The sequence below is a fragment of the Mytilus trossulus genome, chromosome 14, assembly GCF_036588685.1.
Source record: "Mytilus trossulus isolate FHL-02 chromosome 14, PNRI_Mtr1.1.1.hap1, whole genome shotgun sequence".
Classification (NCBI taxonomy): domain Eukaryota; kingdom Metazoa; phylum Mollusca; class Bivalvia; order Mytilida; family Mytilidae; genus Mytilus; species Mytilus trossulus.
In genome coordinates this window covers 53,641,993-53,661,398 of record NC_086386.1, presented here as the reverse complement: position 1 = coordinate 53,661,398, position 19,406 = coordinate 53,641,993, and the positions used below count along the sequence as shown (strand labels likewise).

Here is a 19,406-nt window from a genome sequence, read left to right as displayed (position 1 = left end):
TCGGAGGAAATCGCCAGAAGGCAGTGTGCAATTCATTTCTTGATGTAATATTGATTCTTTATCAAGCCTGTATGAACTCACCAACCAATCAGATATCAGTTACTCATTAGGAAACTAAATAAGGGGAAGAGGAGAACATCCCTCTAGACATTGCAACCAATCACCATTCATTGCTCTATAAACTGACATGTAAACCAGATGTATTTTGACAATTTGACTTTTTAATTTATCAGACACTCAAAAACCATGCAGTTTTGTTTTGCAAATCTCAGCACTTTATTATCAACTTATTCCACTCACTCAACTATGACGTATTGGTTTTTACATTTACTTTCCCTGTATTATATAGGTATTATAACTTTAATATTTCAATAAATAATTAATCAACCTTTTAGGTTTCGGTAAAGATATTTTTCACATTTAATATCTATTTTGACAGAAATAAGAAACATATTGGCAATGAACTATTGCTTTTGCCGATAATAACCGTTGCATTTAATTATAATGTATTAATTCTGACCACTTAACGTGAACAAAATATCAAAAATTATCTTTGATAGCTTTATTTCTCAACTTTAAATAAAGATATATTTGTAAACATTTGTTTATCATCATAATTGCATTGGGTTCATTGATAAACTAACCTTCTGTGTTCTGCTATATCAATTATCTATAAAATAAACGTAACTCAAGAACTGATAAGATATTACACTTTTATTCACACACTTTACAACTGTTTGTCAAAAAACATCACTAACTAAGTGTAAAGGCACACGTTAAATGTTTTATCATCTTCCAAAGACTTATCTGATGTTACACAATTAGAATTCGCTTGGGCTCCTGACGATGGACATGGCCATGGTCAATTAGTTAATTTTAATTGGTCTAAATAGATGTTCGAAACACCTTATGATCTATGGAGTTGGGGTGCTGGGATAGGCTTTGACAGCGATTTATTTAAATATATAATGAAACACTGGCATTTATTACAGTTCGACGAAGACTGTGTACAAATATTCAATACAGCACCAATAGTTGCGTATATCAAACATAAAAGTATTGGAGATATGCTTAGTAGATCAAAGTTAAAGACTTTAACATTAAATTGACAGTTGGATACCTGATGATGGTAGATCTGTCATAGTAACTAGATATATTGAAGAAGAATTAAAATATAAATATATCAATATAAATATGAATAATTTTCATATTTGATTATATTCTAATAATGCATCTTAAAATGACCATCCCAAGCTTAACTACCGAAACACGAAATTATTTGTGACGGGTCCTATCAATATGGGATGCGTGGTTGCATGGGTGTTTTATTATAACAAAGCGTATTCTCAATTTTATTACATCTATTTCATTAAACTCTGGTTGATACAGAATGACATACTGCTGAAGTGCTTATGTTTACAAGAAAGATATACATGATCTTTAATTTGTTTAGTGTGTGTCGTTGGGGTTTTCTATGCTCCTTAATGTTAGGCATTATCGCATATAGATAAGTCTGACCGTAAATGGCATGAAATATATCGCGATAGACGACCGCTGCTTTTATGTATGCACCTTTGATATACACAATATATGTATGGGCTACTGATTAGGCAAAAAAAGTATATATCGAAGTATTTAGAAATTTACATAGTTCTATGTGTCTTGTGATTGTGTAGCTAACGTACAACATTAAACTTGTTTTCTACATTATATTGTTAAGAATTTATTTTCTTTCTAGCAGGAATGACAAGAATAAGAAAAGAATTCAGTTTTGTTTCAATATATAATTAACCTCTACGATCAACGTTTTTCGGTAATTTGATTACAAATATAGAGAGTATTGTTTTCTAAAAATTGATTTCGGCGGTAAGTATAATCTATTTGTTCGTCTCTCTTTACCAATGGGATGTTTGTTGCATGATAGTTAGAACAAAGATATTTCATTTACAAACCCATTTATAACACTTCATTCCGCACTATCACAACCACATATATTAACACTCTTTGGTCAGCTTGGAATACTTTTTTAATATACAAGAAAATTAAGTATGGAAATGGGAAATATATCAAAGAGACAACAACCCGACCGAAGTGCAGAAATCAGACGAAGGCCACCAATGGGTCTTCAACGAAACGAGAAAATACCGCACACGGGGTTGGTCCTCAGCTGGCCCCTAAATACAATTGTGCACTAGTTCTGTGAAAATGAACGTCACACTTAATTTGAAAACATATAAATGAACCAAAATGAACAAAAATACAAGAGTAACAAAGGCCAGACGATCCTGACTTGGAACAGGCGCAAATATTAAGATGGGGTTTAGTTCATCACGCATGTTTTATTGTAAGAAACAACAGTAGTATTACATTTTCCCAGCTTTAGGTCGGGAGGTGAACGAAGCCAACCTGGGAGCTCTGTGATTGGATATAAGTGTATACTTTATTTTTTCGAAATGTATTTATGAATAATGTACAGTGTGTAAACAGTGTATCTACAACATCAACTTTGAAACACACGACGAATTATTTCAAAAAGCTTCGACAGGTTCATACATTTTATGTAAAATGACCGTTGCCATGAATACCACAAGCAACTTCCGCTTGCTACCATGTGATTTCAATTTCCAACACAGCAGATTTAAGTAATAATGTTACACATGCAGTACTGTTTTGTCAAGTTTTTTGGGTTTTTTTAATTGTAAAATTTGGTATTGTTAACTACTACCGTTTTCCCTGAGGCGAACGCTTCGATGTGTATGATTTTGTACATTATAAAAGTTAAGACCTAATTTTATTAATTAAAACGTACTTTCAATCGTGATATTTTTCAAAGACATAATTGCGTATGCCCTGATAACCACTTACATATATTTATTAAAGTTTCGTACACCGGTATGTAAACATTACCACGTGTATCTGTGTATAACTATACACGTGTTGAAAGTATATAATAGGTTAAATGTTTTTCATTGGTCGAGTTAGAACTGACCATAATATTTGAATAAGGTCAATTCAAATATTTCGTGGTATACTTTTGGCGGTTGTGCGAATTAACATATTGTCATTCGAGGTCCGCTTTTGGTGCAATAAAGTTTCCCACCCTCCAATCCGACTTGATATATTTCTCTTGTGTAGTTTTATTGCTTTATTGCACCAAAAGCGGACCTCGAATGACAATATGTTAATTCGCACAACCGCCAAAAGTATACCACGAAATATTTGAATTGACCTTATTCAAATATTATGGTCAGTTCTAACTCGACCAATGAAAAACATTTAACCTATTATATACTTTCAACACGTGTATAGTTATACACAGATACACGTGGTAATGTTTACATACCGGTGTACGAAACTTTAATAAATATATGTAAGTGGTTATCAGGGCATACGCAATTATGTCTTTGAAAAATATCACGATTGAAAGTACGTTTTAATTAATAAAATTAGGTCTTAACTTTTATAATGTACAAAATCATACACATCGAAGCGTTCGCCTCAGGGAAAACGGTAGTAGTTAACAATACCAAATTTTACAATTAAAAAAACCCAAAAAACTTGACAAAACAGTACTGCATGTGTAACATTATTACTTAAATCTGCTGTGTTGGAAATTGAAATCACATGGTAGCAAGCGGAAGTTGCTTGTGGTATTCATGGCAACGGTCATTTTACATAAAATGTATGAACCTGTCGAAGCTTTTTGAAATAATTCGTCGTGTGTTTCAAAGTTGATGTTGTAGATACACTGTTTACACACTGTACATTATTCATAAATACATTTCGAAAAAATAAAGTATACACTTATATCCAATCACAGAGCTCCCAGGTTGGCTTCGTTCACCTCCCGACCTAAAGCTGGGAAAATGTAATACTACTGTTGTTTCTTACAATAAAACATGCGTGATGAACTAAACCCCATCTTAATATTTGCGCCTGTTCCAAGTCAGGATCGTCTGGCCTTTGTTACTCTTGTATTTTTGTTCATTTTGGTTCATTTATATGTTTTCAAATTAAGTGTGACGTTCATTTTCACAGAACTAGTGCACAATTGTATTTAGGGGCCAGCTGAGGACCAACCCCGTGTGCGGTATTTTCTCGTTTCGTTGAAGACCCATTGGTGGCCTTCGTCTGATTTCTGCACTTCGGTCGGGTTGTTGTCTCTTTGATATATTTCCCATTTCCATACTTAATTTTCTTGTATATTAAAAAAGTATTCCAAGCTGACCAAAGAGTGTTAATATATGTGGTTGTGATAGTGCGGAATGAAGTGTTATAAATGGGTTTGTAAATGAAATATCTTTGTTCTAACTATCATGCAACAAACATCCCATTGGTAAAGAGAGACGAACAAATAGATTATACTTACCGCCGAAATCAATTTTTAGAAAACAATACTCTCTATATTTGTAATCAAATTACCGAAAAACGTTGATCGTAGAGGTTAATTATATATTGAAACAAAACTGAATTCTTTTCTTATTCTTGTCATTCCTGCTAGAAAGAAAATAAATTCTTAACAATATAATGTAGAAAACAAGTTTAATGTTGTACGTTAGCTACACAATCACAAGACACATAGAACTATGTAAATTTCTAAATACTTCGATATATACTTTTTTTGCCTAATCAGTAGCCCATACATATATTGTGTATATCAAAGGTGCATACATAAAAGCAGCGGTCGTCTATCGCGATATATTTCATGCCATTTACGGTCAGACTTATCTATATGCGATAATGCCTAACATTAAGGAGCATAGAAAACCCCAACGACACACACTAAACAAATTAAAGATCATGTATATCTTTCTTGTAAACATAAGCACTTCAGCAGTATGTCATTCTGTATCAACCAGAGTTTAATGAAATAGATGTAATAAAATTGAGAATACGCTTTGTTATAATAAAACACCCATGCAACCACGCATCCCATATTGATAGGACCCGTCACAAATAATTTCGTGTTTCGGTAGTTAAGCTTGGGATGGTCATTTTAAGATGCATTATTAGAATATAATCAAATATGAAAATTATTCATATTTATATTGATATATTTATATTTTAATTCTTCTTCAATATATCTAGTTACTATGACAGATCTACCATCATCAGGTATCCAACTGTCAATTTAATGTTAAAGTCTTTAACTTTGATCTACTAAGCATATCTCCAATACTTTTATGTTTGATATACGCAACTATTGGTGCTGTATTGAATATTTGTACACAGTCTTCGTCGAACTGTAATAAATGCCAGTGTTTCATTATATATTTAAATAAATCGCTGTCAAAGCCTATCCCAGCACCCCAACTCCATAGATCATAAGGTGTTTCCAACATCTATTTAGACCAATTAGAATTAACTAAGTGACCATGGCCATGTCCATCGTCAGGAGCCCAAGCCAATTCTAATTGTGTAACATCAGATAAGTCTTTGGAAGATGATAAAACATTTAACGTGTGCCTTTACACTTAGTTAGTGATGTTTTTTGACAAACAGTTGTAAAGTGTGTGAATAAAAGTGTAATATCTTATCAGTTCTTGAGTTACGTTTATTTTATAGATAATTGATATAGCAGAACACAGAAGGTTAGTTTATCAATGAACCCAATGCAATTATGATGATAAACAAATGTTTACAAATATATCTTTATTTAAAGTTGAGAAATAAAGCTATCAAAGATAATTTTTGATATTTTGTTCACGTTAAGTGGTCAGAATTAATACATTATAATTAAATGCAACGGTTATTATCGGCAAAAGCAATATTTCATTGCCAATATGTTTCTTATTTCTGTCAAAATAGATATTAAATGTGAAAAATATCTTTACCGAAACCTAAAAGGTTGATTAATTATTTATTGAAATATTAAAGTTATAATACCTATATAATACAGGGAAAGTAAATGTAAAAACCAATACGTCATAGTTGAGTGAGTGGAATAAGTTGATAATAAAGTGCTGAGATTTGCAAAACAAAACTGCATGGTTTTTGAGTGTCTGATAAATTAAAAAGTCAAATTGTCAAAATACATCTGGTTTACATGTCAGTTTATAGAGCAATGAATGGTGATTGGTTGCAATGTCTAGAGGGATGTTCTCCTCTTCCCCTTATTTAGTTTCCTAATGAGTAACTGATATCTGATTGGTTGGTGAGTTCATACAGGCTTGATAAAGAATCAATATTACATCAAGAAATGAATTGCACACTGCCTTCTGGCGATTTCCTCCGATCTGTAAGCATGGCTAACAGACACTTTAAGAGAGCGAAAAAAACAAAAAAAGGCTATCATGAAAAAGGCCTTCTATCAGAAAAAATAGAAAGATAAAGATTCGCTCTCTCAAGAGGAAAAAATCAATTGAAAAAGCACGTGAATATGTTAAAATATTCACCACTGAAAAAATAAAAGACGATGAGATTTTGTTTCTCAGTAAAGGATTAAAATATATACCGTCTCCCTCGACGAAATTTGCAAAATCTAGTATTGCATCAGATTTCAATGATTTTGCAAGAAAACTAAGATGTAAATATCATTTTGACAAGGGTGATATTTTCAAACGTCATCCCTTTTTAACAAAATCCGGATATAAACCGGAACTTGCAAACAATGCCATTGAGACATATATATTCAAAACTAAGGTTGAGATAGATAATATAACAATTAATAAAGCACACGATAATCTCACTACGCTGGAAAGAAAGGCAATTTCTTCCCTCAAACGAAACGAAAAAATAGTTATTCGAAAAGCAGATAAAAATAACACCACAGTGATCTGGGATAAAACAGAATATATAAATGAAGGTCTGAGGCAATTAAGTAGTGCTACTCACTTCATGGAAATTGCAAAATTAAACATAATAGAGACTAACCAGAAAATCAATACTATTACCTTTGAAATGCATAGAAAGGGGGTCATGGATGAAATCACCTTTAAATATCTTTCTGCTAAGAGAGATCTCAAACCAGGAAGGTTGTATCTTCTGCCTAAATTGCACAAACTTGATCCTAAACTAATAGAAAGCGTTCAACAGAATCCTACGCTGTATAAAAATGTCAGAATTCAAGGAAGGCCTATTGTTTCATTATCGGGTACTGTTTTAGAGAGAATAGGGCAGGCAGAATGAGATTCGGAGCACATATGGAACTGTGACCGAAACAGTTATTTGAATATGTCTTTTCACTTTTGTTTTTATATTTTTGTTTTGTTTAGTTGATTGTTTTATTATTTTATTTTATTTTTGTTGGTTTGTTTTTTGGCTTTTAGAGATTTAGGTCAAACACGTATTATGTAGTTTTGAGCAAGCACATTTGATAGATAAAATGTCACAAAGGAATATTTATATCAGAAATACATCAACATGTAAATGCTCACAGTTTCGCAAGACTTATATTTTTTGCAATTTCTTCACTGTTTGTTCGTCAACTTGATTTGTATTTTCCAAAATATATTATCAATTTTGATTATCGATTAAAAACTTTTAGCTTAATAAGGCGCAAAATTACGTTAGGAACGATTCAAGGTTTGTTTAATTGATGTCACAAACCTGTTATTTAAACTCTTTGTCTTGTTTAAAACACAATTTAGGCCTAAGAAATAACTCTTTCTAAAAAGTTGTTATTTAAAGGTAGCTTTTAAGTTGTAAATCATTATAGTCATACATATATGATTATTACAACTATATTAAGCCATTTTAAACGCCGCTTGGCAAAATAGGGTCATACGGATATTAAGATTTAAAGACAGTTGATCATCTTTCTTGTGATATTTCTACTCAAAGATGATGAATTTAGTGTGCACTGTTTTGCTTAGTATGTTGATTTTCAAACCTGGTTTTATAAAAGGGTTCAAAAGATTAAACACATCATTTGAGGATGATTCAAACAAAATTGAAAACAGTACAGGTATGTTAACGTTAGCAAATTAATTTTTTATATATTTTTCTTATCATGTTAAAGTTTGTGTTTATATATCGTTCTTCTAAGAAAAAAAAAGTTGGTTTTATTCTATTTGATGAAATTAAATCTGTTTGAGGAATTACATATTCATTAAGTTAAAAACAATTTAAATACCTCTTGTTTATTAAACATTCAACAAAACAGCCTGAAGTTTTTATTTGCCCCTCACATTTAACTTTATTTTTTAATCAACAAAAGATAAAATTTCCGTATTGTATAATGATTTCGGCCTTCCAACAACCAAGATATATACAAGCTGGTTCTTGTTTATATTATAATTCATATGCTTATCTAACATATACAAATATCTAATTTAATCTAAAGAAAATATTTTAATTCGAACTCTGAAACTCAAAACAATTACATTTGATGAGGAACATTAATGTTAACGCTGTCTTGAAATATAACTCATGTTTTGCATATAAAAAGGGGCCCTTGCTGTCGGATTGATCAAAGAAGACGAACAATTGTATCAATAGCCTAACACCAATGAGGTTGTGAGTAAAAATCAGTACGTTGCAGTGGTCATATCATTCGAACCTATCAAATTGACTAGGTATATCAGTTTTCCTACCTCAGGTCGGAGGTTCTCTCTATGTATTCCCGCTTCTCTCATCTCTACCAATAACAACTTACTCCTACTATGAAGCACACTAGTGGTGCAAGTGGTGCAAAAAAAACAATCAATCAATCGTTCAACAGGAAAAACAATAAAATAACAATAAATGCATTGAAGTTTTATTACACATTTATGTGCTCAATGATATTTAAAGATCATTTAAAATTATTAATGAATTTCTTTTATTCTTTCCAGACTGTCATTGTGAGTTGTTGTTATAAATTCTTGTCTTCTTGTATTATAATGCGCTTGTATCATTTTAAGTTATAGAGTGGTAAGAGTAAACATACCGTAGTCTATCATGTACGGAATAAAAAGTAGTTAACATATATATAACGACTGTCATATTACTGACTGGGTACAGATTATGTATCATGTAAAAAATGATTGATTAAACCTGGTTTAATAGCTAGCTAAACCTCGCACTTACAAGACGGGCGCATGGAGTTTAGGAGGTAGTTGAATTGCAAATTGTCACTTATGAATTAATGATGTATTATATATACTTTCATTTTGTTCTAAACTTCATCTGAAAAGTTGGAACAATAAACAGTTCAGTCAGTTCAGTTTGTTAGTAAATTGTATTTGTTATCTTGATTGTAGACAATTCAGTGATAGTGATAATGTAAAATCAATGTCGAAATATTAAAAAGTAAGAATAGGTCGTATTATTGTCATGTAAACGAACAATAACTAGAAAATAAAGGCAGAAGAATTTAGCTGTAATAGATCTTAACAAATCACCGTATATCCTCCAACAATGACCAAAACTCGTACCGCAAGTACAAATTCATCATACAAATAAATGCAAATGCAACAAAATTATATGTTTAATTTGGTCATCCAACAACAACAACAACAAGTTAACAGTATTTTTACGGAAATTATCATACAAGTTAAATTTTATTTCACATATTGGTTTAATTCAGGACTAGTGATGCCTACGATAACGAGCATTTTGATAAAGAACGTAAGACAAATATATAAATGATGCTCAAATCAGAAACATATACAAATTACTGTAAATATCATAGTGATTTTTGAGAGAACTTCAGAAGAATTTCCACGATATAACTATTAAATTGTGTCAAAGAAAATACATTTTTTGCGCCTTGATTTTATTTTTATACAAAATTTATTTATTTTTAGTTTTGTTAGTACAATTGTTTTCAAAGCAACCAGATATACAAACTTAAATTGCATAAAGGTTCTTTAATATCTTTAATCAACCGATAACTGTAACGTATTCAGCTCGTATGACCTATGCCATAAAATGTAACAGAAGTCATGTGTCACCTGTTTAAACTGTTTTAAAACAATAGTAATATGTTTAACAAGAGAAGGATCTTTCAGACAATTTGTATTTCCTTAAGGATTTTAATTTTCATTCACCTTTTAATATGTATGACATATATGAAAAACGTTGATTTCATATATAATACAGAGAGACGAAAATAACATTATTGACATCGTTTTAAAATATTGAAGTTTATAATGTTCATTCTAGAACCAGACTTAATTTCTCAAGTATATGTTTTATAAATACTTGTTAATATATAAAACACAGGCAGTTTGTCGTACAAGCTTTAGAATATAACAATAGGTATATGAATACGTAGAATAACGTTTAACTTATAAAAGCAAAATTTATTAAATCATGCACACCTTATTCATAATAATAATTATTTTCCTCGATTTTAATTGTTTTTTAATTTTCGTATCATGGAACAGAAATATATATTCTATGAGAGTTTTATGAAACTAGGTGTGTCATATATGTGCCTATTCAAACACAAAACAGCGAAATCTTGATAAAATGAAACCTCGGAAATTGAACGAAGTGAAATTAAAAAAGTTTTTAAAATTAGCATACGCAAAAAATCAACAAACTTTACCACTGAACTCCGATTGCTAAAAAACCGTAACTAACCAGTTGTTCGAAACTGTAAAGAATGTTATGCTGACTCAGCATTTTATACACTAAGAGTTCAGAATAAAAACGTAAAGAGCTTATCATTAAAAAACGAGTACCGTCATCAGAATAAAAAAGTTTGCGAAATACCTATATCAAAGACCTTAAGCTTAGGTATATAGTTTGATTCTATTCAGTACATAATCTTTGACGAACTGAAATTAGTTAATAAAAATATGGTATTCTTTATCTACAAAATTATACGGAGTGAGGATTCATATTTTAAATTAACTCTTTTACTATGTATAGAACTATAATATTTCATACAAAATGCAATTAATAAAAGATGCAAAAGAATGATTATAATATCCAGAAAACACTTACAAATGTAAATATGAAATATATAAAACAAGATGAAATTAAATAAATGAAACGGCCCCGAGCGCACTTAATCAAATTTTAAAATAAAACTATGTTCTATTACAATCAGATCTGTTTAACTGCTAAAAATGAAGTCAGTCTGTTTCACAAACTATAGTAACGGATCTGTTGTTTACAAATTGTGGACAAATTGAAGTACGAATTTATATGTAAGGAAGTTTCAGGACAAGCAGTACACAGTTCATTTAGATTTACACCTTGCAATTATTCGTTGAAATAGTGTGCACTGTTTGCTTGTCAGGTTGCATTCAAATGTTTTGTTAAACAGTAGTGCATGGCAAGGGTACACTAAATGGATGACAAAAGCGTTTTTTTTTTATTGTTTAGCAGATGAATAGAGAGTATTTTTTCCAACTTTATAAGTAACGCAACTACGGTGTGTACTCGTGCCTGGGTTACTTCCTGTTCGGTAGAAGTAGAAATGTAGAAAAAGGAATAATTGACATTATTTTACGAGGCACTGTAAAACTTGAATTTGGTAAAGCACGAATATTTGATGATGCTTCACCAACAATTAACGTTAATGCTTTCTGGTAACGTCTGTTACCGACTATCTTATCATCATTATCAAGCCGCTGGTTCAAGGAAAGTGCTGCTACTGATTTATATCCAGTAACAGTCATTATTTGTGCATTACTTGCTTCTGTAAGAACGATAGCCCTGGTAGCACGAATAGTTTGTCTAAATTTCAGACAAGCGTTTTTTTTTTTCGCCCACAGTAATGTTATAATATCATGTAGGGTCCTCCTCATCAAGCTGATCTTTTGGTCTTTGTCATAGTTCCACATCCATTTAATATATTTGCATTCTATTTAGGGCAATATTCAGAACAGGCATTTCTGGCATTATTCCGGCGGAAGTCGTTCACTGCAGCAATAGTTTATCGTCAGCCCTTGCAAAGTTTGTTCAACAAACTTGCATTTAAGCCTAGGGAAAAAAAATATTTTGGATTTTGTGGCATATTTCCCATTCTTCTACGACAAAAAACAAGTGAATATCGATTTGATCTTTTATTCTATAGGTGAAGTGGTTGACTTGGTTATAGATATAATAAAGTATTTAGTTTCCTTTTGTCAGCTTCGTCAAAAGACAGACAATGATCGACGTCTCCAAAACCCATGCGTTTAAGTTTTGCTGCTTTGAAATTTTCAATGGAAGCACTAACACTTTCATCCTTCACATTGTCAATTGTGTGTTTAGTACGTTGGAGCTTTACTAAATACTAGCCAAATAAAGAAACGATACCTTAACTGTTTACATAATAATTTTTGTTACCAAATGATTATGTATTGCGACTAGCTGAATGTTGGAAAACAGTCACAAGTTTGTATGTTAAAAAGGGACGAAATACCAAAGGGACAGTCAAATTCATAAATAAAAAACACTGACAACGCCATGGCTAAAAATGAAATGGACAAACAGACTAACAATTGTACACCTGACACAACATAGAAAACTAAAGAATAAACAACACGAACCCCACCAAAAATTAGGGGTGATTTCAGATGCTCCGGAAGGGTAAGCAGATCCTGCTCCACATGTGGCACACGTTGTGTTGCTTACATTGTATGAGATAACAAATCCGGTAAATAGTCTAATTCGGTAGGTCACATTTATGAAAGGGAAGGGAATTGTAGTTACGACTTAAGGAACATATCCGATATCATTTGTGAAACGTTTATTCCATAACGGTCAACCAACTCGTGATGGCGTGATTTCAATCCACCATTTGCAACTCTTGATTTAATAGCTTCCTTGTGAGAAACAACCCTCTATCAAGAAAACCATGATAGCAAATGCAGGGAAGGAATGTCGTATCAATTGGGAGATATATACACCGTATGCAGGTGCTGCTGGAATGTTGCTACTTAGAAATGGAAAGTTCACAATTGGAAAGTTGAAATCATCTCTTTTGTCGTAAAGTTTTTTTTTCAATCGACCCTCATAGTCAATTTCATGGATGTGGAATACTTGTATAAAGTGTAGAAAAGTCAAATGGTTTAATACTTTTACAAGATGAAAGAAAGTTAGATTGTATGTACTCTACCTGCACTTTTATTTTTATTTTTACCGGAAAATAACGTCATTTTTGCGTATTTTTGAATTTTGAGCGGAACCACATTTATGTCGTCTTAACATGGATTTTGAATTTAATGAGGGTGACTCAATATCAGGGCAACACAGGTTTACAAAGGTGATAGAAGGTGACATCTAAAAAGCATACAAAATGAACGTGATAGAGCAGTGGAAATGGTACAAGCAGGTGTGCGGCATATTGACATCGTATAAACATTTGGTGTTTCCATATTGACGTTAGGTTTTGCGAAGTGAAATTTAACGAATCCTGTGAATAGCAATAAGTTTACCCGCAGAAAAATGTTATCATGCTTTGACCCAACTTGCATAATTGTATAGAAAGTGAAGAAAATTCTTGAACTGTTCGGACCTTCGTCATCACCGTTAAAAGATTTTCAAGACTATCATGATCATTTTAGTTAGGTAAATGCATGTTTACTTATAAATATAACACTAAAAAGTAGAGGTTCTCGAATGCATGTGTCGCTCGCCTAATTCTAACTTGGTTTTTGAAATCATGTAAAAATAGATACAAATCATAACAGATACCCTAATAATAATAGAGTCCAAATTTAGTTAAAATTGGCCTCGTACTATAATCAAAAGGAGAAGAATTTTGTTCAGTTGTGCCATTTTTCTTTTCATTCCATTCCGTGCTCCTCGAGAACACGCATGTGTATGTAAAATTGATGATATAAGTACTCTGCTTCCAGTCATCTTATATGCCGGATCGACTACAAAGTTATAACACTTGGTCACCACATCATTAGACACATTCATATAATGTTTGGTTTCAATCTATTCAGTGGTGCTCAAGAATTTAGTATTTGTATGCATTAAGGTCCTATCATGTTAAACTTACTCAATCTCCTGGCATTTATCTTGTTGTATGACAAATCAGTACAAAGAAACAACACTTGTTCTGCACCTCAACAAAAAATTATACATTATTTTTTGTTTCAATCTATCTGCCGGATTTCTAAACGAAGACATTTCGAAATATTTCCCATTGGTTTCATAGCAATCAGTGATTCTTCAAAAGACCATTTTGTAATTATTTCAAATAAGGTTCTTTGTTAAACTAAGTTCCCCGCTAGAAGCCATATTGAATGATTAATTTGCTACAAAGTGACAACACTTGGTCATCATATCATAAGGACATACCTGTTTGGTTTCATTCTATTCAGTAGTTCTCCAAAGGAATACATGTGTATGTACTATCCATTGGATCTTATGTTAAACTACTAAAACAATATTTTAAAGCTGATAACATTATGTGACAAATGAAATTTTGCCATCTTAGCAAGGAAAATTAAAAAAATTAGTGGCTCTAAAGAGCCTGTGTCGCTCACCTTGGTCTATGTGCATATTAAGCAAAGGACATAGAAGGATGCATGACAAAATTGTGTTTTGGTGTTGGTGATGCGTTTGTAGACCTTACTTTACTGAACAATCTTGCTGCTTTCAGTTATCTCTACCTATAATGAACTTGGCCCAGAAGTGACAATGGAAAATATTTTGTAAAAATTTCCAAAATTTTAAAAATTTATGACAATTGTTAAAAATTGACTATAAAGGGCAATAACTCCTTAAGAGATCAATTGACCACTTTGATCATGCTGACTTATTTGTGGCTCTTACTTTCCTTTACATTATTGCTGTTTACAGTTTATCTCAATCTAAAAAAAAATCAAGATAAGAACCAAAAGCTGCAAAAATTTCTTAAAATTACCAATTCAGGGGCAGCAACCCAACAACAAGTTGACCGATTGGTCTGAAAATTTAAGAGTTGATTGATCTTGACCTAATGAAAAATTTTGTTCACAGCAGATATGCTCTAAATGCTTTGGTTTCAGAGTTATGAGTCAAAAACTGCATTTTACCCTATGTACTATTTTTAGCAATATCGGCCATCTTGGTTCACAAGCGGGGTCATCGGACACATTTTTTACAGTAGATAACTTAATGATGATTGTGGACAAGTTTGGTTTAATTTGTCCTTGTAGTTTCAGAGAAGAAGATTTTTGTAAACAAAAATGAACAAAAAGTTGTTCAAAATCGACTATAAAGGGCTATTTCTCCTTAAGGGGTCAACTGAACATTTTGATCATGTTGACTTATTTGTAGATCTTACTTTGCTGAACATTATTGCCGTTTGCAGTTTATCTCTATCTATACTAATATTTAAGATAATAACCAAAAACGGCAAACAATTACCATTATGGGGAAGCAACCCAACAACGGGTTTTCCATTTGAAAAATTCAGGACAGATAGATCTTGACCTGATAAACAATGTGACTTATGTCAGATTTGCTTTAAATGCTTTGGTTTCAGAGATATAAGCCAAAATCTACATTTTACCCCTATGTTCTATGTTTAGCCATGGCGGCCATCTTGGTTTGTTGGCCGGGTCACCGGACACATTTAAACATTTTAAACTAGATACCCCAATGATGATTATGGCCAAGTTTGGTAAAATTTTGCCTAGTAGTTTTAGAGGAGAAGATTTTTGTAAAAGTTTACGAAGACGGACGACAGATGACGGACGACGGATGACGGACGATGGACGACAAGTGATGAGAAAAACTCAAGTGGCCTTTGTGGCCAGATGAGCTAAAAAACGAGAAACGCCCTTCTTTTCGTCATGAGATATGAAAGTTTTCCGTGTGCTATTAAAATTTAGGATATATTTTTCTCCAAGTGTTATCAGATTGTCATCAGATTTGTTAAAAGTTAAATCGAGGATTCTTGATTATTTAAAGAATCAATGCAATTTCCAATAGGAACTCCTTTTACAGCTAAAACTGTACCACTTTTACTATGAAGTTTAAAAAAATATATATCAATAATTGAAAGTTCATATGCACTACTTTTTTTCATAGGTCACAATAAAAGGCGGTGTGGCATATTTTCAATGTTTTTATGCCTTAACTTGTAAGTGTTCAAACTAACACTAAAATTCGTTCCCATCCCTACCTTGACTTAAGGATTACCACCGTATGACCAATATGCATACTTATATTTACTGGTAACATTCCCAAGTTATTTCTCTAGGAACCAGTACGTAAACAAAATTAATTTTCTATAAATATTATGTATCATCCCATACGAGGCGTGGTTTGAGAAACACCTGTATTTACAAAGTGTACAAATTTGCATGTATCATGTGTATTAAAGAACCTTTAATCAGATAAGAGGAGTTATTTAAACCAAATGACATCAATCTTCCTATAATGAATAGTCGATGTATATGTATCACCATTTATGTAGAGCATGGATATGGTATATTTGTTTCCCAATTGATTCTTAATTTACAACCTCGCATTTCTAAAACGTTTCCAAGTACATTTTCCAAGAACATTGAACAAAGGCTTGACTATATTTGTAAATTACATGAAGGTGACGGGAGCAGACCACATTCTGTACAAACAGCAACTTGTTCATCAAAGTTATCATCACATGTTCCCTCAAGTTTTTTATGACCTTTACGTCCTGTGAACATAGTGAAGGCTTATCATTGTTATAAAATTGACAAGCCATTATGAAACATGAATATAGATATATTTAAAAATTAGATATACAGTGTAAAAGATATTGATTAAAAAAGGCAAAACATGGTACATACTTTTGTCTCCATTATTGTCTAGATAAACAAATGACTTTTTCTATTTTTTAACTTTGGTTCTTTAGAGAGAAATAACTTTTGTAGATATTAGGCAATTTATAGCATTTTTATTCATGTTTTATGAAAAAAATCTAATTAGCCCTATAAATGTTTTTGCATAAATGAAAAATATCAATCTTTTTCAATAAAAGCTATTATTTAGTTTTTTTAAGGAATAGATGCGTGTTTGCATAAATAAGGAAGACAGTTGGTTCATTATTGCATTAGAATATTCTAAAATTCATACTACTCACCTAGATTCAGAACGTCAATTTGAGTTAAATATCAGAAAAAGTGTAAAAATGTCATTCAACAAGTAATCAAAAGAACTTGATATGATATAAACTGCATCAAACATAGTATGCTGTATATAAGTGATTGTAAGCCAAGAATAGCAAAAATCAGCTTTTTGCTACATTTTAAAGCTTGTTGCCATGGTAACCATACATAATTCAGGGTGACATGTATAGACTTTTTTTCTTAATTTATGTCAATGGTTGATGTCAGTAAGTTTCATCAAAATCGGTAACCACCCGTGTCGAACTTTGGTCGATGATCGTTCATTGTTACAGATAATAGGGGTTAAATACTAAAGCTTTTCTACGTCAGGAAAAGATTACTGCAGCTTTTTTTTTGCAAACTTTTTGGTCCTCAGGCACTTCAACTTCGTGCATGTGTTGGCCATTTACCTTTCTTTTTTTTTTAGCTTGACTGTTGAGTCTTTTGTAGACGAAAAGCGCGACTGGCGCATATAAAACATTTCAATCCTGGTATCTAAATTGCATTTGTTACTAATCGTGTCACTCATCTTTGAATTCGTGCGATAATATGTCACATGCTTGTCCGAGTTTTTATATTTATATTTATATGACCTACAGAATTTGTCAGAGATTTCTCGATTATTGAATATATAGTATCCATTCAAAAACGCGCACAAGATTGTGAGAGATTATAACGAATCCATGCATTGTTAATAGTTTCATAATAACTTGGGTACTTCGGATAAATATTTTAGTATTTTGTAAATACATCATGATTTTTAGCTAAATCGGTTATCCGAATTTGACAAATATGCCCCTTTAATGAATAGTTGTGAAAATCGTTTATCAAATGCTATGAATTTCAGTATAGTGTGTAAATAATTGTAATTGTTCATTACTTCAATTTTCAGATCTCTTAAATATTCGATCGATACGTGCAGCTGGTGATCAAGCAGCAGAGGGAAGATGCCAAGTTTTCAACTGGGGTGGAAAATCTACTCTTCACTGGTATAGCTGCTGCAATAATTGTAAAAGTAACAATCCGTCTTATACTCCTTCCTGCGACGGTGAAACCTACCAATCCGCTTCCAGCACTAGCTACTGTAATAAATGTGGAGTAGACAAAGGCACTGGTAATGCTGCCAAATTTCAAAAGGAGTTCAGATGTGGTGATTGCGATGGCCAAAATAAAAAACGAGCATTTTGCGTTGCGGGGTTGAGAGGATTATATAAAATTCCTGGCTTTTGTTGGGCGCATGCACGATGTTTTAAATATCATTGCCAGAGGTCATACAACAGACGAAAGCGGGAGCTTCGAGATTTACCTGATACTTGCTTTAATCTAAAGTGTGACAGTGGAGAAACCTCGGCAAATTGTCCGGTTGATTGTTGTTATAAGAAAAATCCATCTGCTTGCTCATGGAAGAATAATGGGTGTGTAGACAAATGCTGTGAAGAACCATCCTGCTGTTTGTCCTCCACTGGAAACATACTAAAGCTAGACATCTATTTCGGAATAGGATTACTCTTAATTATTTTCCTTGCACTATAACTGCAGTTTATTTAGGTTATTTTCTACATCCCCATCTTTCTTTGGGAAAAATACATCCTTAACAGAAAATTACTTAAACCAGGTTGTGTCTACTTTATATATATATATTTACGGTGCTTCATGTATCCTACTACAAAAACTTCGTTTTACCTACTTATATATCTTTTGTTTGTTGTGTGTTTGCATAAAAAAATTCATAATAAAAAAAAATATATACCTTGTTAAAAATTAACACAGGGAAATAGTAGAACTTAAAAAGAACAGACATTTTACTATGTCAAATTCTAATATATCAGGAAAATTGTGTCCAGGTTCGACAGAGATATGACAAAGTATATTAAAAAGTTTAATCTACAGTACCTATATTCTCTAAGATGTAATGAAAACGACCACTTATGAATTTCTGACTTCAAACATAAACATCAACATTACTTGGAGATGCGTATTTTTTGGTATTAAGCTTTTTTTCCAATGATCATGGGGTAATAATTGTAACTGGTAACCAACACAATACAAACAAGCTAGACATCATATGTATATATAAATAGTATTATGGCATCTTGTGTACAGTTTAATTCCTGTGTGACAAATGTCTCAAAACATATAATTGCTAAATGAATAATGTTGTTTAAGGACAAGAATTCCAACCAGACGAAGAGAAGAATTTTGGTAAAGTGAGAAATGACCAATTTCCCCGAAATTGCTTCAATTAAGGGTTTTAAATCTCATCACAGATAAAATGTAACGTATACATAAAAAAGATAGAAAACTTACCCTCTCAATAATATGATGAGTTTACATTCTTCTGGTATTTTTGGTAGCTTTCCGTGATTAAACTTTAATCTGTCGAACAACTTAATATGGGTTTACCCAATATATAACGTACCGTTTGACCTTCTTTAAAACTGAGAATGGAAATGG

General features: G+C 32.0%; 2 protein-coding genes across 2 annotated transcripts in view; one reads left to right on the top strand and one right to left on the bottom strand.

Annotated features, from left to right (window-relative positions):
• Positions 1–19,406, bottom strand: part of LOC134695782 (uncharacterized) — a 179,998-nt gene that overhangs the window by 69,007 nt on the left and 91,585 nt on the right. The window lies entirely within an intron of this gene.
• Positions 7,712–18,778, top strand: LOC134698132 (uncharacterized). Its single transcript, XM_063560422.1, has 2 exons — positions 7,712–7,906; positions 17,845–18,778. The coding sequence occupies exons 1-2, from the start codon at positions 7,783–7,785 to the stop codon at positions 18,483–18,485; spliced, it is 765 nt and encodes a 254-aa protein (XP_063416492.1). The 5' UTR covers positions 7,712–7,782; the 3' UTR covers positions 18,486–18,778.